The sequence below is a fragment of the Geotrypetes seraphini genome, chromosome 13 (assembly GCF_902459505.1).
Source record: "Geotrypetes seraphini chromosome 13, aGeoSer1.1, whole genome shotgun sequence".
NCBI lineage: Eukaryota > Metazoa > Chordata > Amphibia > Gymnophiona > Dermophiidae > Geotrypetes > Geotrypetes seraphini.
The window spans coordinates 69,713,359-69,732,816 of NC_047096.1; the positions used below are offsets into that span (position 1 = coordinate 69,713,359).

The 19,458-nt window shown below is 43.0% G+C and overlaps 1 protein-coding gene across 5 annotated transcripts in view; it reads right to left on the reverse strand.

Moving 5' to 3' along the window:
- TANC2 (tetratricopeptide repeat, ankyrin repeat and coiled-coil containing 2) overlaps positions 1-19,458 on the reverse strand; it is a 460,847-nt gene that overhangs the window by 344,415 nt on the left and 96,974 nt on the right. For all 5 annotated transcript variants that reach the window (XM_033917627.1, XM_033917630.1, XM_033917629.1 and 2 more), the window contains one exon: positions 18,124-18,223. In XM_033917627.1, coding sequence (XP_033773518.1) covers positions 18,124-18,190 — 67 coding nt within the window. In that variant the 5' untranslated portion in view covers positions 18,191-18,223. The remainder of the gene's footprint in view (positions 1-18,123; positions 18,224-19,458) is intronic.

Sequence of the window (19,458 nt, forward strand, 5' to 3'; positions counted from 1 at the left end):
AGGGAAACCCCAAGTTATTAAATCATAATTGTAATAGACCTCAAATGTGTTTTCTACTTTTTTTTTTTTAAATAAAAATGAAAGATAATGATTGGAGGTAATACAATTAATTCTATCCTTTACAACAATTTATAAGCAACTTACTAAAATTTATGTTAAAGATTTCATTGTGCAATATATTGATTTTCTAAAATAAAAGATCTTTATAATGTAATTACACATGTACTGAAGTGATTGTATTTTTCAATTGCTTTTTTAAATCATTAGGATACTTTCAGACAAGCTTTTATAGCATAAATGCATATCTAGCTGGGGATGGTGCATTGTCTTTCTCAGCACAATTGATCCAGCAGCATCCCTAGAATAAAATTCCTGTAGTGAATCAGCAATTTTTTTGTATGCATGCCTGAAGCTACAAAGAACTCATTTAATCTTCTGTACCTTATAATAAGGACAGATCTTGTCTTGTTTACTTACTGTACTGCAGCAGTAGCTCACACACTATCAGAAAAATACTAAAGGAGCATATTAGTATTATTAGCTGATTTAAAGCACTGAAATTTGACTGCATGCTTTTTTTCATTTTGAAACAAGAAGCTAACAAATTGGTACGCCTACCAAAATTATGGAGCTTCAATAACACAACTGCCCATTCTAAATATTGAGGAAAATGTTTTCACACATTCATATTATACTACTTCCTCACCTTGCTTATCCTCTCTGCCACACCTTCATCTCCACCCACATCACCTGCAATACCACTACTAAACAACATGAAACTTTCACTTTCCATAAAAATAAATTTTAAAAATAAATGGTTAAGATTTTAAATTGCTTATTCTTAATATAAATCTGTTTTATTACAGCCATCAAAATACAAGGTGTCAACTCGAGTCTTCCTGCTGCTGATTTTCCATTAGACTCAGTAGGAATGCTCTACTTAATCTTTAATATTAAAGAGATGGATAAAGGTTGGCACAGGCTGTAGGTGCTATAGATAGATATGTCTATGAACCCAGAAAAAAAAAAAAAAATCAGCCAAGAGTTGTTTCAAATCTGAAAAAGGAAATTGTTTAAAACATACAGATTTACGCAATCATGCTTATGCACTTATACACACCTATAAACACTGAACGATCTCAGCTGATGATGTATTCATATTCATCTGTGCCTTTTCAAAGTAAAGCCACAATAAAGGAAAAATGAATTCTAATCCGTATCCAAAACAGCACTCTGTTTTTACAGCTAGCATTTTTAACTCTGTCTCTCTCTGGTACAGGGACCCACCTCTGGATCATGCTGAAGGTTAAACGTTTCTAAGCCCAGAACACGCTGCACCATTTTGTCTGTCTCCTGAAGGACAGTGGAGAAGCTGAGGCAGAGCAACACAAGAGAAGTAAGTGTACTGGAGTCAGCAGAGCCAGTGACAGCTTTGTGCTGCAGTCTGTCTACTGAGCATACTGAAACCCACAGGTGCCTACGTAAAACCTTCCAGCTGCAATCTCTCCAACTTAATGTCTCCTGAGCGGTATGTACTACTTTCGCTTTTCATTAACCAATTACATGCTATGCACATTCTCTGCACTGCTTTGTCTTTTGCTATATTGTACCCACAATGAAGTAAAATGCAGACTCAATTTACTTACACGATCATATAGTGTATTTGGCATACCGAATTTTAAAAGATGATGGAAACAAATGTTAGAACTAGTGACTGCTCTTCTTCCTTCATATTTTTTATATTTTATTCATTTTCACATCAAAGATCAAAAAGAGAAAACTTTGATACAGGCAACAAAATGCATTCAGGAAATTATTATCAAGACATAAATTCCAGTACAATGATCATAGTCCACGTTAAGGGAGAGTAGAATCATACACAGTCAAGGGTAGTTGAATTAAAGAAAAACTAAACTCAGTCATATTTGCATATGACTCAAATATACAGGGTTCTTTGGTTAATTACATTAGGGCCTAAGTAGTTATAATTCTAGAGGGGTCAGGAGCCCTAATGGCAGCCTTACCTTCCAAGAAAAATTGCAATTGTTCTGGATCATAAAAGATATACTTATTTGTTTGGTAGATAATACAACATTTGCAAGGAAACCTAAGTTGAAAGGTTGCTCCCAAAACCAAAACTGACTGACAAAATCTCAGAAATTTTTTTACGTCTAAGCTGCGTCCACTTTGAAACATCAGGAAAAATTGCAATTTTGTGATTGTAAAATTCAACATTCTCAGTTCTGTAGTAAAGACGAAGAAGAGCTTCTTTATCTTGTAAGAAAACAAACGTTACTAACAAAGTGGCTCTCGCTGAAATCTCAATCCGTGAAGATTCTAACATCCCAGTGAGATCTAATTCTCCGGGATGGATAGTTGTCTTGTCCTTATCCTCTTCAACTATGTTAAGATAATATAATTTTTGTAATGGTGGCATATTTGTCTCTGAAAATTTCAAAACTGAAATCAAGAAAGAATGAAAAAGTTCTCTCGGTTTCTTCCTTCATATTTGAGGAATTATCTTGCCTTTTGCAATAGTTTTCTTTGAAAATTCACCTTTACAACCGCAAAGAAGGAGCAGCATTTTAGCTCTTGTAACGGCCAGAGTTATCAGATTTTCCCAAAGGAAAATCCGGACCCATGACTACGTCCACAGGCCCGCCCAGTTCCACCCTGTTCTGCCTGTCACGCCCCATTCCGCCCCCAGCCCCACCCCCAGATAGCATGCATGCGTGTGCAACGTCACCATGTTGCATCTGCGCATGCGTGGAGGTCCACTCCCGATGCAATTTTTACAGGAACCTTTTCAAAACCCAAAGTGCCAGGTTTTGAAAAGTCATCCAGACCCCCAGATATGTCCTCAAAAAGGAGGACATGTCCAAAGAAATCTGGACGTCTGGTAACCCTAGTAAGGGTTATGAACCAAGAATCAGAACTTGAGTTCAAGTCCTGCTTCTGTCATCGCTAATCACTTTGATCTTGAACAAGGGATTCACTATACATGAGTTTGAAAACAGTATAAATGTGAACATTTATTACACCTGGTCAAATCCTAAGCTTTGCAAGCCCCACTGTTGCAACTAGCAATTCCTACTATTCATTTTCAGCAATCTCGCAAATTCTAGCAGTCTCATGAGACTGCCCCAGGAACTTGCGACAGCTTTTTCCAATCGCGGCTCTGCACAGGGCAGGAGCAAATGAAGATAGCTCCTGCCCCGCTTTCTCGCTAGACCACCAGGGTTCAAAGGTATGTTGTTGAGGGGTCCGGGAGGCGGGAGGGTGGGGTGGTGGTTAACAGTTGGCCAGGACAGGATGTGGGAAGGATTGCTCCTGTCCCAGCTCACCACTGGACCACAATGAAGTAAAATGCAGATTCAATTTACTTACATGATCATTGTGGAGGCGGAAGGCCTGCAATGGGTCTGGGAGACAGGGGGGTGGCAGGGTGGTTAACAGTTGGCCAGGACAGGACACGGAAAAGATCACTCCTGTCCCAGCTCACTGCTGTACCACCAAGACTCAATCAGGCCTGCAGCAGGCCTGCAACAGGTCCGGGATGCAGGAGGGTGGTGGAATAGTTTACAGTTGGCTGGGACAGGACATAGGAAAGATCACTCCTGTCCTGGCTCACCGCTGGACCACCAGGGCTAAGGCAGGTCTGCAGGAGGCCTGCAATGGGTCCGGGCGGGGGAACATGCAGACCAGAGGACCTGAATATAAACAGAGATCTCCATTTTGAGCCATTTTTTTGCCCCCAAATCTCGGTTTAATATTCAAGTATATATGGTACTTATAGCATGGGACATTCCAGAAAATGCTGCACTATATTGACTCCTCTGACACCTATAAGAACTGCCATCTCCGGATCTGACCTTCGGTCCACCAAGTCCGGTGATCCACACACGCGGTGGATTCCGCAATAACCTCCTCTGGGAGAGCATTCCAGGTGTCCACCACCCGCTGTGCAAAGCAGAACTTCCTGAAATTCATCCTAGACTTGTCCCCCCTTAGCTTCAGTCCATGTCCTCTTGTCCATATCACATTAGACATTGTAAATAATTTTTTGTCCTGCTCTACTTTGTCAAGTCCCTTAAGTATTTTGAAAGTCTCGATCATATCCCTTTGCAGTCTCCTCTTCTCAAGGGAGAACAATTCCAGTCTCTTAAGTCGTTCCTTGTATTCCAAGTTCTCCATACCATTAACTAACTTCGTTGCTCATCTCTGCACCCTCTCCAGCAGTTTTATATCCTTCTTTAGGTTGGGAGACCAATGTTGGACACAGTATTCCAAGTGTGGTCTCACCATCACTCTATAAAGCGGCATTATAACTTTCTCCGATCTACTCGTGATTCCTTTCTTTATCATGCCTAACATTCTATTTGCTTTCTTTGCCGCTGCCATGCATTGTGCCGACGGCTTCAGGGTCCTATATATCAGTACACCCAAGGTCCTTTTCTTGTTCACTCTTACCCAGAATTGCACCTGACATTCTATACTCGTGTTCCTTGTTCTTTCTGCCTAAATGCATTACTTTGCATTTTTCCACATTAAACTTCATCTGCAATTTCTCCGCCCATTTCTCTAACTGACACAAGTCACTCTGGAGTTCCTCGCTATCCTGCGATCTGATTGCTCGGCATAGTTTTGTGTTGTCTGCAAACTTGATGATCTCACTGGATGTTCCTTCTTCTAGGTCATTGATGAAAATATTAAATAAGATGAGCCCAAGTACCGAGCCCTGGGGCACACCGCTAGTCACTTTCTCCCAGTCCGAGAATTTCCCATTTATGTCCACTCTCTGCTTCCTGTTCTTCAGACAATTGCCAATTGCCTATCCATCTTAGTATATCTCCCTCTATTCCATGTGTCCAAGTCCCAAAGACCCATAGATTTCACTCTAAGCTTAGTAATATAAGTATTATCAAGAGCTTGAATTAAAATTTTTGAAAGTCCACATTGGGAGTAATGTGGAAGGTGGAAGTGAAGCAGAGAGCGCGCTTATGTTCTGTGATGTCTTCGCCCAGTAAAGAGCTCCAGATGTGCATGGCAATGGTCTCTTCTGCCTCCATAATCTGTACTGCACCACCAGTTTGTTATGATTTGCAGGCATTTGCATAAAAAGTATGTTTAACGAGGTGAAAAATGGACATCCACCCTGCATCTCTCGCAATAACTGAATATAATGCTGCATCTGTAGATACAAGGTCCGATAATTAAGTTCATGAACATGCACTTATGTTGGCAGCACTGTACAAACAACTTGTGTTGACGTGTGGCAGTGTCTTGCTGAGTGGCGTTCATTATTGTTGTTGCATGCTTTTCTGTGCCATCGCGAGAATGTCAGAGCTTGAATTAGAGCAATGAACAAACATTAAGTTTCTTGTTAAACTTAGCAAGGGTGGAAGTGAAATCAGGAACATTAGTCCAAGTTTATGGGGATAATGTCATGAAGAATACAACAGTGTTCAAATAAGAACATAAGAGATGCTGCTCCTGGGTCAGACCAGTGGTCCATCATGCCCAGCAGTCCGCTCACACAGCGGCCCTTTTGGTCAAAGACCAGTGCCCTAACTGAGACTAGCCCTACCAGCATATGTCCTTGTTCAGTAGAAACTTGTCTAACTTTGTCTTGAATCCCTGGAGGGTGTTTTCCTATATGACAGCCTCCAGGAGAGCATTCCAGTTTTCCACCACTCTCTGGGTGAAGAAGAACTTCCTTATGTTTGTACGGAATCTATCCCCTTTCAACTTTAGAGTGCCCTCTCGTTCTCCCTACCTTGGAGAGGGTGAACAACCTGTCCTTATCCACTAAGTCTATCCCCTTCAGTATCTTGAATGTTTTGATCATGTCCCCTCTCAATCTCCTCTGTTCGAGGGAGAAGAGGCCCAGTTTCTCTAATCTGTTGCTGTACGGCAGCTCCTCCAACTCCTTAACCATCTTAGTCGCTTTTCTCTGGACCCTTTCGAGTAGTACCGTGTCCTTCTTCATGTACTGTGACCAGTGTTATACACAGTACTCCAGCTGAGGGTGTACAGCAGCATGATAACCTTCTCCGATCTGTTCGTGATCCCCTTTTTTATCATTCCTAGCATTCTGTTCGCCCTTTTTGCCGCCGCCGCCACACATTGCGTACACGGCTTCATCGACTTGTCGATCAGAACTCCCAAGTCCCTTTCCTGGGAGGTCTCTCCAAGTACTGCCCCGGACATCCTGTACTCTTGCTTGAGATTTTTGTTAAGCAACATGCATCACTTTACACTTACCACGTTGAATCTCATTTGCCATGTCGATGTCCATTCCTCGAGCCTGATTATGTCACGTTGTAGATCTTCGCAATCCCTCTGCGTCTTCACTACTCTGAATAACTTCGTGTCATCCGCAAATTTAATCACCTCGCTCGTCGTACCTATGTCCAGATCGTTTATAAAGATGTTGAAGAGTACGGGTCCAAGCACCAAGCCCTGCGGCACCCCACTGGTGATACTCTTCCAGTCTGAGTATTGCCCATTTACTCCCCACTCTCTGTTTCCTATGCTCCAGCCAGTTTTTAATCCACGTAAGTATTTCTCCCTCGATTCCATGACTCACAATTTTCCGAAGTAGTCGTTCATGAGGAACCTTGTTGAACCCTTCTGAAAGTCCAGATATACAATGTCGACCGGGTTGCCCTTGTCTATCTGCCTGTTTACTCCCTCGAAGAAGTGCAGCAAGCAGGGTAGGATTAATTCGTCGAGGGCCCCTAGGCACACAAGTACACTGGACCCCCTGCCCCTCCCCACCCCACCATGCACCCAGGCGGAAACAGGAAGCTGCGTCAGAGGGAAGTTTGGGCAAGCAGCACTGCTTGCACAATTACAGTTCCCACTGCCTTTCTTACGCGCATTGCTTGTTTGTCTTACTTTCCGTCGATGGGGTGGGTCCAGCGTTGCCGATCGGGGTTGGGCCCGCATTGCCGATCGGGGTGGGGCCCACATTGCTGATCGATGCTGGAGGGGCCCTTCACCGTTTGGAAAAAACAATGTTGTTGCCCTCCTTCATTGGGCCCCCCTGACCATTTCGGGCCCTAGGCACGTGCCTACTTGGCCTATTGGTTAATCCTGCCTTGGCAGCAAGTTTGTCAAACAAGATCTGAAGGTCAGGGAGGTGAAAGTGGCCTTCTCTGAAATCCTCCCGGTACCGAGAGCGGATGGAAAGAGACAGGATGAACTGCGAGCAATCAACGCCTGGATGAGAAGATGGTGTGATGAGGAGGGGTTCGACTTTGTGCGTAATTGGACGGCATTCTGGGGAAATGGCAGATACTATAGAAGGGACGGCCTACACCTCACCAAGCGAGGAGCAAGAGTCTTGGCTGAAAACATGAAGAAGACCATTGAGAGGGCTTTAAACTAAGGATCAGGGGAGAGCCGACAGTCAATGGCCCGGGCATCAGTAGATCCCAAAGAAGGAACTACAAGCAACTGCTCAGATAAAGGGGAAGAGCATGCTGAAATCGAAAATAACAGAGAAAAAGCGCAAATAGATACAAGATGGGACGTGAAGACTAAAAAGTTCAGGAAGGTACCACCGAAGGAACTCAATTGTATGTACACGAATGCGCAAAGGGAGCTCAAATGTATGTACACGAATGCCAGAAGCTTGAGAAACAAAATGGGAGAACTGGAGGCCCTAGCAAAACGAGAAGAACTGGATATCATCAGAATAACAGAAACATGGTGGAACGAGGAAAACAAATGGGACACAGTACTGCAGAGATACAAACTATATAGAAGAGATAGAATAGGGCAAAAAGGGGGAGGTATTGCCCTGTATGTCCAAGAAAGAATAGAGTCTATCAGAGAAGGAAAAACGGAAGGAAAAGAAAAACTGGAATCCCTCTGGATAAAGTTTCCAAGGCTAAATGAAGCAGACATAAAAATAGGCCTCTACTATCGACCCCCAGGACAGACGGAAGATATAGATGTAGAAATGATAGAGGAAATCAATAATGGATGTAGAACAGGTAATGTAACGATCATTGGAGACTTCAACTTTCCGGGGATAAACTGGAACCGAGGAACCTCAAACTGCAGCAGGGAATCAATGTTCCTGGAAATGAAAGGGGACTGCTTCCTAGAACAAATGGTGGAAGAACCGACAAGAGGAACCGCAACCTTGGACTTGGTCCTAAATGGCATAACTGGAAGGACAACAGATGTAGAGGTCACGGTTCCATTGGGAACGAGCGATCACAGCGTGATCAAATTTAAAATCGGCATCGGGAAAGGGAAACAAACCAAGACTCAAACCATGACCTTTAACTACAGAAAAGGGAAATACGACAGCATGAGAGTTATGGTTAAAAAAAGGCTCTAAAACAGGACAGCCAAAATCAAAACGGTCGATCAAGCATGATCCCTACTAAAGAATACCATCACCGAAGCGCAGAATCTCTACATTCCGCAGATATCCAAAGGAAAGAAAAATAAGAACAAAGGTGAACCAGCTTGGTTAACTAAAGAGGTGAAGGATGCTGTAAGGGAAAAGAAGAACTCATTTAAAAAATGGAAACGTGAACACACAACGGAGGCCTGGAACAGTCACAAGGTTGACCAGAAGAGGTGTCACAAGGCAGTAAGAGATGGCAAAAAGGCCTATGAGGAAAAGATAGCGCAAGAAGCCAAAAACTTCAAGCCCTTTTTTAGATATATAAAAGGGAAGAAATCAGCAAAGGAGGCAGTAGGCCTTCTCGATGACCAAGGAAGAAAAGGGTGTATCAAGGAAGACAAACAGATTGCGGATAGGCTAAACTCATTCTTTGCATCTGTCTTTACCAAGGAGGGCACAGCATCAATACCTGAAACAGGGAAAGTATTCGAAGGAGAAATAGAGGAAAGCCTCACCACTGTGTATGTGGATTTGGACAAGATATACTATCAGATCGACAAACTAAAAAGTGACAAATCCCCTGGACCAGATGGAATTCATCCGAGAGTGCTAAAGGAGCTTAAAGTAGAAATCAGAGAACTATTACAATCCCTAGCTAACTTGTCGATCAGAACCGGGCAAATACCAGAAGCCTGGAAGATAGCGAATGTCATCCCAATCTTCAAAAAAGGATCGAGAGGAGAACCGGGCAACTATAGACCTGTGAGTCTTATATTGGTTCCAGGGAAGATGGTTGAAGCACTAATAAAGGATAGCATAGTGCAACACCTGGAAAATCATGACCTGATGAGAGCTAGACAACAAGGCTTCAGGAAAGGGAAGTCATGTTTGACAAATTTAATTCAATTTTTTGAGGAGGTGAACAAACAAATCGATAACGGTGAACCGGTAGATATAATATACTTGGACTTCCAGAAAGCATTCGACAAGGTTCCACATGCAAGGCTTCTGAAGAAACTACAAAGCCATGGAATAGAAGAGGATATACTAAGATGGATAGGCGGATGGTTGGAAAACAGATTGCAGAGGGTGGGCATAAATGGGAAGTTCTTGGATTGGGAAAAAGTGACAAGCGGTGTGCCCCAGGGTTCAATTCTTGGGCCAATCTTGTTCAATATTTTTATAAACGACTGAGAAGAAGAAACAGGTAATTTAATCAAGTTTGCGGACGACACAAAACTGTGTAGGGCAGTTGGGACACCAGAGAGTTGAGGTGGTCATTGAAGGACAATGTAGAATCAATGATAACGCCCAGGACCTTGCTGGAGAGTTCGAGCTGCAGAGTAGAGCCAGAGGACAGTGGGATTGAGGTGGGTAGCTGAACTAATTTTGGGCCGAGCCAAAGTAGTTTTGTCTTGGATTCATTCAATTTCATTTGGACGGTGTGGGCCCAAGATTGGAGGTTCGAGATACAAGAGGATATGCTCCCTGAGAGATTAGTGAGGTTCGAGTCAGTCTCGAGGAGGACAAGGATGTCATCAGCATAGGTGTAGATTGTTTCAAGGGGGGATAGATGGAGGAGTTTTAGAGAGATCATATAAATGTTGAAAAGGATAGGAGATAAAGGTGACCCTTGCGGGACTCCACAGATTGGTTTCCAGGGGGAGGATGAGGTGCCATTCATGTTGACAATGTAGGATCGGGAACGGAGGAATTTTGAGAACCATTCAAGGACTGTAGAGGTGATGCCAATCTCGTAGAGTTGGTAAATTAGAATATCATGGTGAACAACGTCGAAAGCGGCAGAAAGATCAAATTGCAGGAGGATGGCGAACTTGTTGCGGGAATGAAGTTGTTGAACCTTGGAAATTAGGGAGGTCAATAGGGATTCGATGCTGAAGTTGGGGCGAAAGCCATATTGGTAAGGTAGGAGAATGAAGAATTTCTCTAGATAGGATGAGAGTTGGGTCGATATGATGGACTCAAGCATCTTGGTTAGGAGAGGGATATTTGCTATTGGGCGATAGCTGGATGGTGTGGAAGGGTCGAGGTCGGGTTTTTTCAATAGAGCGGTTAAGGCGATATGGCCCATTTCTAGGGAGAAAAGGTCCGAATGTAGGGCGGAGTTTAGGAGTATGGTAATGGAAGAGATGGCCTGAGTGGGTATTTCCTCGTAGAGGTAGGAGGGGAAAGGGTCTAAAGAACAATTGCAAGATTTCAGTTTGAGGCAGAGTTTAAGGATGAGGGATTCGGATACATGCTCAAAGGCAGCCCAGGATCTGTCGGCTGGGATAGGTACGGTAGCATAGACCCTGGAAGGATGACTCCTCTTCAATGAAGATTACACAAGAAGGGATTGATGAGATAGTTGAGAGTTCTCAAAGCCCTTGCAATGTAGAGTTCTATATCTTGATTCCAACTTGCCTGGAACAGCAGGGATAGCATGAGTCTCCAAGTTGCGTTTGAAAGTTTGAGACAGAAGCCTGTTAAGAGGAAGCTTGAGAGACTCTGGAGGAGGTCGAGGCATACTCATTTCCTCTAAATACTCCTTAGAGTACCTAGCGTCCAATTTAAGATCCAGGTCCTCAGCCATTTGACGGAGGAAGGAGGAAAAGGACAATTGATCTGCCAAAGCATGGCCTCGAGAGGGACTCGATGACATCGAGGTGCCTCGAGTGGAAAATGAAGGTGAGGCCTCTCTGGAGTATTGGTATCCCAACAAATAGACAGACTGGGATGAGGTACTGGAATCAGCTGAGTCCTCAGGTTCTGCTATTGGTGATCTCGATCGAGGGGTTGGAGGCCTGGAAGAACTGGAAGGCCTGAACGAGGAAGGCTTCTCTCTGTAAGAGGACCTGTGCCTCAATGAATGCCTCGACCGGCGAAGAGAGTGCTGCCTGGAAGCAGATCTCATACAAGGTCGAGGAGACTTTGCCCTGTGCCTTGAAATGGGCAATACCTTTGGTGCGGGTATAGGGCTGGAAGCTGTAGATCAAAACCTCATAGACTCAGTGGTTTGGATCGAGAAATCTCAAAGCACTCCCAAAGACTCGACTCCTTGTATGCAGTGTGAGGATTGCAGTCGAGATACTTGCAAAGACTCGACTCCTTGCATAGAGTGTGTAGATTCCAGACCAGACACTCGCAAAGACTCGACTCCTTGCATAGAGTGTGGATATAATTTTCTTGGATTTCCGGAAAGCGTTCGACAAGGTCCCGCACGCAAGGCTTATGAGGAAACTACTAAGTCACGGAATATAAGGGGACGTACTCAGATGGATAGGCAAATGGCTAGAGAACAGATTGCAGAGGGTAAGCATAAATGGGAAATTCTCAGACTGGGAGAAGGTGACTAGCGGCGTGCCCCAAGGCTTGGTTCTTGGGCCCATCTTATTCAATATCTTCATAAATGACCTGGAAGAGGAAACAACAAGTAATATAATCAAGTTTGCAGATGACACAAAACTATGTCGGGCAGTTGGGTCACAAAAGGATAGCGAAGATCTCCAGAAGGATCTATACCAAATGGAGGAATGGGCAGAAAAGTAGCAGATGAAGATTAACATAGACAAATGCAAGGTGATGCACCTAGGTAGGAAAAATAAGGAACATGAATATAAAATGTTAGTTGTAACATTGGGCATAAGCGAACAAGAAAGGGACCTGGGGGTACTGATAGACAGGAACTTGAAACCGTCGGCTCAATGCGCAGCAGCAGCAAAGAAGCAAACAGAATGCTGGGCATGATAAAGAAGGGGATCACGAGTAGATCGGCGACCGTTATAATGCCACTTTACAAAGCGATTGTCAGACCACACTTGGAATACTGTGTCCAACACTGGTCTCCATACCTAAAAAAGGATATCACCATGTTGGAAAGGGTGCAGAGGCGAGCCATGAAGCTAGTAAAAGGTATGGAAAATTTGAGCTACAAAGAACGCCTCGGAAAACTGGGACTGTTCACCCTTGAAAAGAGGAGACTGTGAGGGGATATGATAGAGACTTTTAAAATACTAAAAGGATTTAGCAAAATAGAGCAAGAAACATTGTTATTCACATTGTAAAATGTGACACGGACAAGAGATCATGGACTGAAGCTGAGGGGCAGCAGGCTCAGGACAAATGTCAGGAAGTTCTGTTTCGCACAGCGAGTGGTGGACGCTTGGAATGCTCTCCCAGAGGAGGTTGTGATGGAGATTACCATTCTGGGTTTCAAGCGCAAGTTGGATGCACACCTCCTTGCAAATCACATTGAGGGATACGGGTAATCAGCGTCTCCATCTGGGAGCACCTGGCTTGGCGTGTACGGGTCGCCGGACTAGATGGACCTAGGGTCTGATCCGGTGAAGGCGTTTCTTATGTTCTTAGATTCCAGATCAGAAACTTGCAAAGACTCGACTCCTTGCATAGAGTGTGTAGATTCAGCTCGAGGCACAGGCAAGGACTTGACATCTAGTGGGACTGTTGAGTGCCCAGGCTGGACTGCAGGAAGCAGAGTCGAGGCAGGACTGTATTTGCTCAGTAACTGAACAAATTCCCACTCTAAAATGGTCTGGATAGTAGCCTACAATTGTGGATCCGAGTCTGAAACCGGACCACTTGCTGAGGCTAAAGGCTCCGAGGTGGCAGAGGAACCATGCTTCGACTTGTAGGAGTGATGCTTGGGTAGCTTGAGGACCACCGCCAGAACCATCTGCTTAAGTATCTGACATGAGGAAAGCTCAGGAGATGACTTGGCAGATTTACTCGAGGCTGAATACGATCCAAATGAGAAAGGTGTGATGAGACTCGAGGTCGGAGTTGTGGAGACACCCCATACTAAAAATCTCCACTTGAACCCGATGACATTTGAAGGCTCGAGGTTGAAGGGTAGCACAGTGAACGCATGACTCTGGGTAGAGAATGACATGGTGGCGGTTAGCCGCGGCTAGCCGCGGGTAAACCGCCAAAATGGGGAAGAAAAAATAGTGGCCTCTGCGGGACGGGAACAAGGCCATTCACCGCCCCGTGGAGCGGTGAATGGACTTGTCCCCGCAGTGAGGCAATCAAGATCGCGCGGTCCCCGCCATCTCCCTCCCTCCACCTCACCTTTGAATTGGAAGAGCACCGCCGGTTGAATTTCTGCCGGTCCGTGCAAAGAAAAAAAAAAAAGCCTCTCCTTTTCTCCTGCTCTTTCTGCCATGCTGCAGCTACTAAAGCCGACAGGAAGTCTATCCGACGTCAATTCTGATGTCGGAGAGGACGTTCTGGGCCAGCCAATTGCCTGGCTGGCCCAGAACGTCCTCTCCGACTTCAGAATTGAGTCGGAAAGAAGACTTCTGGCTTTAGCAGCTGCAGCATGGCGGTAAGAGAAGGGGAAAAGGACGGAGGCTTTTTTTTTTTTTTTTTTGAGCGGCAGGGAGGCAGCAGGCTGGCTTTAGCTAGGGAGGGAGAAAGGTAGACAGGCACAGGCAAGCAGGCTTCGGGGGTGGGGGTGGGACAAAGTGTGGAAGGCAGTGAGAGGGACATAGGAAGGAGGCACTAGGGGCACTAAAGACATGGGAAGGAGGCACTGGGAGCACTAAAGACAGGAAGGGGCACTAAGGACATGGGAAGGAGGCACTGGGGCACTAAAGACATGGGGAGGAGGCACTGGGAGCACTAAAGACAGGAAGGGGCACTAAGGACATGGGAAGGAGGCACTGGGGCACTAAAGACATGGGTAGGAGGCACTGGGGGCACTAAGGACATGGGAAGGAAGCACTGGGGGCACTAAAGACATGGGAAGGAGGCACCGGGGGCACTAAGGACATAGGAAGAAAAGAGGGAGGGAATAGAAAGGGACAATTCTTGGGCTTGAGTGCAGAAAGAAAGAAATGAGAGAAAGGATACACAGACAGAAGGAAACACAACCAGAGACTCATGAAATCAATCACCAGACAGCAAAGGTAGGAAAAATGATTTTATTTTCAATTTAGTGATCAAAATGTGTCAGTTTTGAGAATTTATATCTGCTGTCTATATTTTCCACTATATTTGTCTATTTTTCTATAGTTACTGAGGTGACTGAGCTTGCGGAGATTGGGCGGAAACAGGGTTTTAAAATTTTAGTCCTAGTAGTTTGCCGGTCCACAAAATAATTCTTTTATTTCTGCCAGTCCACGGGTGTAAAAAGGTTGAAAATAATAATAATAATAATTTTATTTCTTATATACCGCTGTACCGTGAGGTTCTAAGCGGTTTACAGTAGAAACAGAAGAAATGCAATAAGTAAGATTAATTAAGATGAAGAGAAAGTACTTAGAGTTCCCTGACTGTCCCAAAGGCTCATCCGGTTGCGTCAGAGGAGAATATTGAACAAATGAGCACCCGCACATGCGGCTGGGCGAAAAAGTAAGCCGGCATACTCTACATCTAAGGTGAGATGGAGGGAGGGAGATGGCGGAACACTGCAGTTGGTCGGGTGTCTGCTGTTTTTGTATCACTGCCTGCCTGCGCTCACGTTCCAGATTCTCCTGCATTTTTAGTGTGCACAATTGACCTGATTCGAGCTATAGGTGAACATGGGGGATACGTCATTGAAAGAGAGGACAAGTTAATTGATTTATTTTATGTTCGGATTTTACTACAGGGCAGAGACACTGAAACAGATTCTCAGTGCAGTAGTAGTAGTGGCAGAACTCTCTTCTGTCTTCTTGGTGTTTCGCAGTACTGAGACTTATATGGATGCTGCGGGGACGGTGACGGGGCGGTGAATGGGATGGCAGTGGCGGTGACGGGGCGGTGAAAGGGATGGCGGTGACAGTGACGGGGCGGTGAAGGGAACGGCGGTGACGGGGCGGTGCAGAGGATGGTGGGCCGGGAACGGTGCAGTGACGGGGACAGATTTTTTCCCCGTGTCATTCTCTAACTCTGGGCAATAGTCGAGCCCCAGGCACTGAAGACACCGGTGGTGTGGGTCAGTGAGGAAGATTGCACGCTAGCACTGGCTACACTTTTTGAAGCCCATGACCGGCCGGAACAAAGAAGGAAAGATAGCCGCCGTAAACTCGAAGCCCGCAGGCTGAGGGCGTGCTGCAGGTCCCGCCAGTCAGTTGATGAAAAAATAATTTTATTTTTTTTTACAATAACAAAAAGAAAAGCACAGCGACCCCGTAATAAAAATAAAACACGAACCGCACTGAAGAGAAGGCACGAAGCGAACTAAGTTCAGCGTAGAGCATCAAAGACAGACTTCTCGGCTCCACAGAAAACTGAGAACTGAGAAGAAGCGCCCTGTGCTGGGCAGGAAGGTACTCAGGCATGCGTGGTGCAGCAGACTCAAAGCTTCTGAGTTTCTATAAGTAAGTCTGCTTGCGAGGCTGTCCGCATCCGAGCTCCGTGGATTATGTCACCCACATGTGAGAATAGGCTGCCTGCTTGCCTGGGATAAAGTCAGGAACAAACTAATATTAACAAACATAACTCCTCAGTGGGTTAATAATCGAGAATAGAGCAGAAATGGGAGTTCAACCAGCAGCAGTCTAGAGTGCACTGCAAATGATCACTGAGCGATGATTCACACATGCTCTCTTGTCTCTTGGACACTGCTCTTCTTTAACACCTGGAATTTCCCAAGTGGTCTTTCATCGAAGGACTAATCAGGCTTGACCCTGCTTAGCTTCCGAGATCAGTATTTTTGTCATCTAATAAAATAATTTATAATCACACTTTGCTAACCTTCCTTTAAATAAGGCAGCAATTATACAGAATCATAGGGACATTAGGTGCAATTAATCCTATTTGAGGCGAATCCAGAATAGTTACTTTCTGAGTGATTTTTCTGTTGTTACCTCTGCCTGCTACAAGTTCCAAAACATTATAGACTCCCAACATAGACATGTTCCTCCATGCTTAATCAGGTAGAAAATAAACTACAGCTTCTGATCTTAGGTGTCTTATAAAGTATAAATTTAGATACAGTGGTGCCTCACACAACGAACTTAATTCGTTCCAGGAGCAAGTTTGTTATGCGAAAAGTTCGTTATGTGAAACGCATTTTCCCATAACAATACATGTTAAAAAAAATAATTCGTTCTGCAGCATAAAATATGCTAAGATGACATAAAAAAAGATAAATTTGTCAAAATGGTGAAAATGGTGGTCTTGCTGAGGCCAAACTCTTTGACGAGGTCACACTGTTTTACCCCACATTCACTCCTTCTAATTATTTCCCGTTTCATTTCAACAGAAATCACCTTCCTGCTTTTTTTAGAAGCCATGATATATAAAAAATATTGAGTTTATCTTAAAAGGACGACTGTATACAGTGAGAGAGGGCAGTTAAGCGCAGTGACTAACGACTGCCTGCAGTGCCTGCGCGGAAGGATGCAATACATCGGCAACTCGGGCGACTTCGTTGTGTGAAACGAAGTTCGTTGTGTGAAACGAAGTTCGTTGTGTGAAACGAAGTTCGTTGTGTGAAACGAAGTTCGTTGTGTGAAGTTCGTTGTGTGAAACGAAGTTCGTTGTGTGAATGAAGACATGAAGTTCGTTGTGTGCAGCGTTCGTTGTGCGAGGCACCACTGTATTTATTTTTCAGACAATTATATGTCTTTGGAGGGTTCTACAATTAGGTGTTTTCATGTTTTTAGTGATTTTTAAATGGCATAAAAAGTGCCTACTTCTTAGCACATTTTCCAACTGATTCAGCTTTATAAAGATTAATTGAATTTTTGACAAGCTTTTATGCTTTACTAAAAAAAAAATAAAAAATCACTGAACCTGTTAAATATTTTTTAAAAACCCAGTAATTAAAAATTCTCCATAGGCCTCACACTTTCACACCCTAGGTGCAGAAAACAATCTATTATGTACCATAAATCAAGTAACGTGTTTCCTATTGAAAGCCAAATAAACATTCTTTAATATATTCTACTGTATGTCAATCCTTTATATAGCATTACCAAAAATTCAAATCCAATCACACTGGAATATGTAGCTTGAGGTTTCGTTTTAATTCTTTTATTACAAATCTGTAATGATTCTATATCATCTCTTTTCCTACATAAAAATATGATATCCAGCCATGAAATACACAGGATCTCATTACCAAGAGAAGTATTGATCTAATAGCCTGACAGCAAACTTGCTGCAGTATGAACAGACATAAAATGAAATTCCTCAAGCACATACACTGTAGCCCATCAGCCATCAACAAAACCTCAGAAGATAATTAAAGTAACATTTATTATAAATGCTTCACACCGAATTCATGACTTCAGTTAGCTTCTATAATCAGCAGAACAATTCAAAGCTGTTTTTCCTCTGACATTTTCACAAACCTTAAAATACACATACACGATACATGGGATTGTCTTTCCTATTCTGGAACATTTCTCAAAAATACTCCCACAGTACAACTAAAAACCATCATGGGTTTTGGAGGGTTTTTTTTTTTTTTTAACACATATGTTGTGATTTTTATTTAGCATTCACTCTCTCTTATTTTTAAGAGAAGCTTTTCTGGTGTGCAAGTTTCACCCAATTGTTATAAATCTGCAGTTCTTTTCTATATTTTGCATTTTCATGAAGGGCATTGTGTCAAATTGTATTAGGGCCTTTTCACTGCAGTCATCTATATTCAAACACCTGCAGGAATGGTTGATGATATCCTTATTTAAACTGACATAGAGCACTAGAGCAACACCACTGCCAAAGCATAATTTTGTCTGACTAAAAGCACACTGATTCAAGCTGGTAGAAGATACTGGATAAAAATATTTTTTCTCACTTACCAGTGGAACGACTTTTGCGGTTTGATTTCCCACCTGTAAGAAGCATCTTCAGACTATTTCGAAACATGACTGCTCTGTTCTGCTTGGTCTAACCCAAAGTCTATGCAAAACAAACAAACAAAAAAAACAGGCCACAATCATCATCATATTCCGGTTCAAATAAGGTTTAAAATTGATAAGTAAATAAACACCTAATCTAATCTAATATACAATTTATTAATTGCACTATACCAAAAAGGTTCAAGGCAATCAATAATTAAAATATCATCATAACATGAGTATTACAACAAATCATAGAAAAGTTTTCAAAACCTTAAATAATTGATATCAGTCCTAATGTAAAACAAGTAAATTATTCCAAACTGTAATAGCAGTATAAGCAAAAGAGGAGTTGAACTGTGGTTTATACCGTACTTCTCTAGTCTGTGGAAAATGTAGTAATAAAGTATCACATAATCTGATTGAAGAAAAATGCAAATGAGAAAAAAAGCAAAATCAGATTATCTGAAGAGTCAATCTTTAATATATGATGAACTATGCAAGCTGATTTAAAACTAATTTGCCTCTCAACCGATAACCAATGAAGATTCTTATACGCAAATGCAACACTTTCATATCTTCTTAGACTACAAATTAATCTAACCACAGTATTCTGGACCAACTACAATTTTTTGATCAGTTTTGATGTTAAGTTCAAATATAAAGAATTACAGCAATCAAGTTGAGGTAACACTAACATCTGAACTAACAGTGCAAAATGATGTTCAAAAAAGCACGACTTCACTAGTGTAAATTATGTAAAGCATCCTCCATAAATTAGAAATTTGATCTTCAAATGTAAGGGAAGAGTCTAAAAGAACTTTGGATGTTTTCTCTACTTGCAGGGTAGTACCTGATTGTAGAGTAAGAAATGAAAGAATGGTGGAAGTGTGTGGTGCAGTGGTTAGAGCTATAGCCTCAGCACCCTGAGGTTGTGGGTTTGAATCCTGCACTACTCCTTGTGACCCTGGACAAGTCACTTAATCCCCATTACCTCAGGTATATTAGATAGAATGGGAACCCAATGGGACAGTTAGGGAAAAATGCTTGAGTATCTGAATAATTTGCAATCCGCATAGAATTATAGGACACGCGGAATATAAATTATATAAAAAAAAAAAAGAACAGAAGTTAGTGAATTATGAAAACAAAGAACCTTCATCTTACTTGCATTCAATTTAGTAAAAGCCCAAACTCAAATTCTATTCATGCAATCAGTGATCTTAGCTGAAATGTCATCCTTGTTTGAACTTAATGGAATTAATTAAAAAAATCAGCATAGGATGACATATAAAC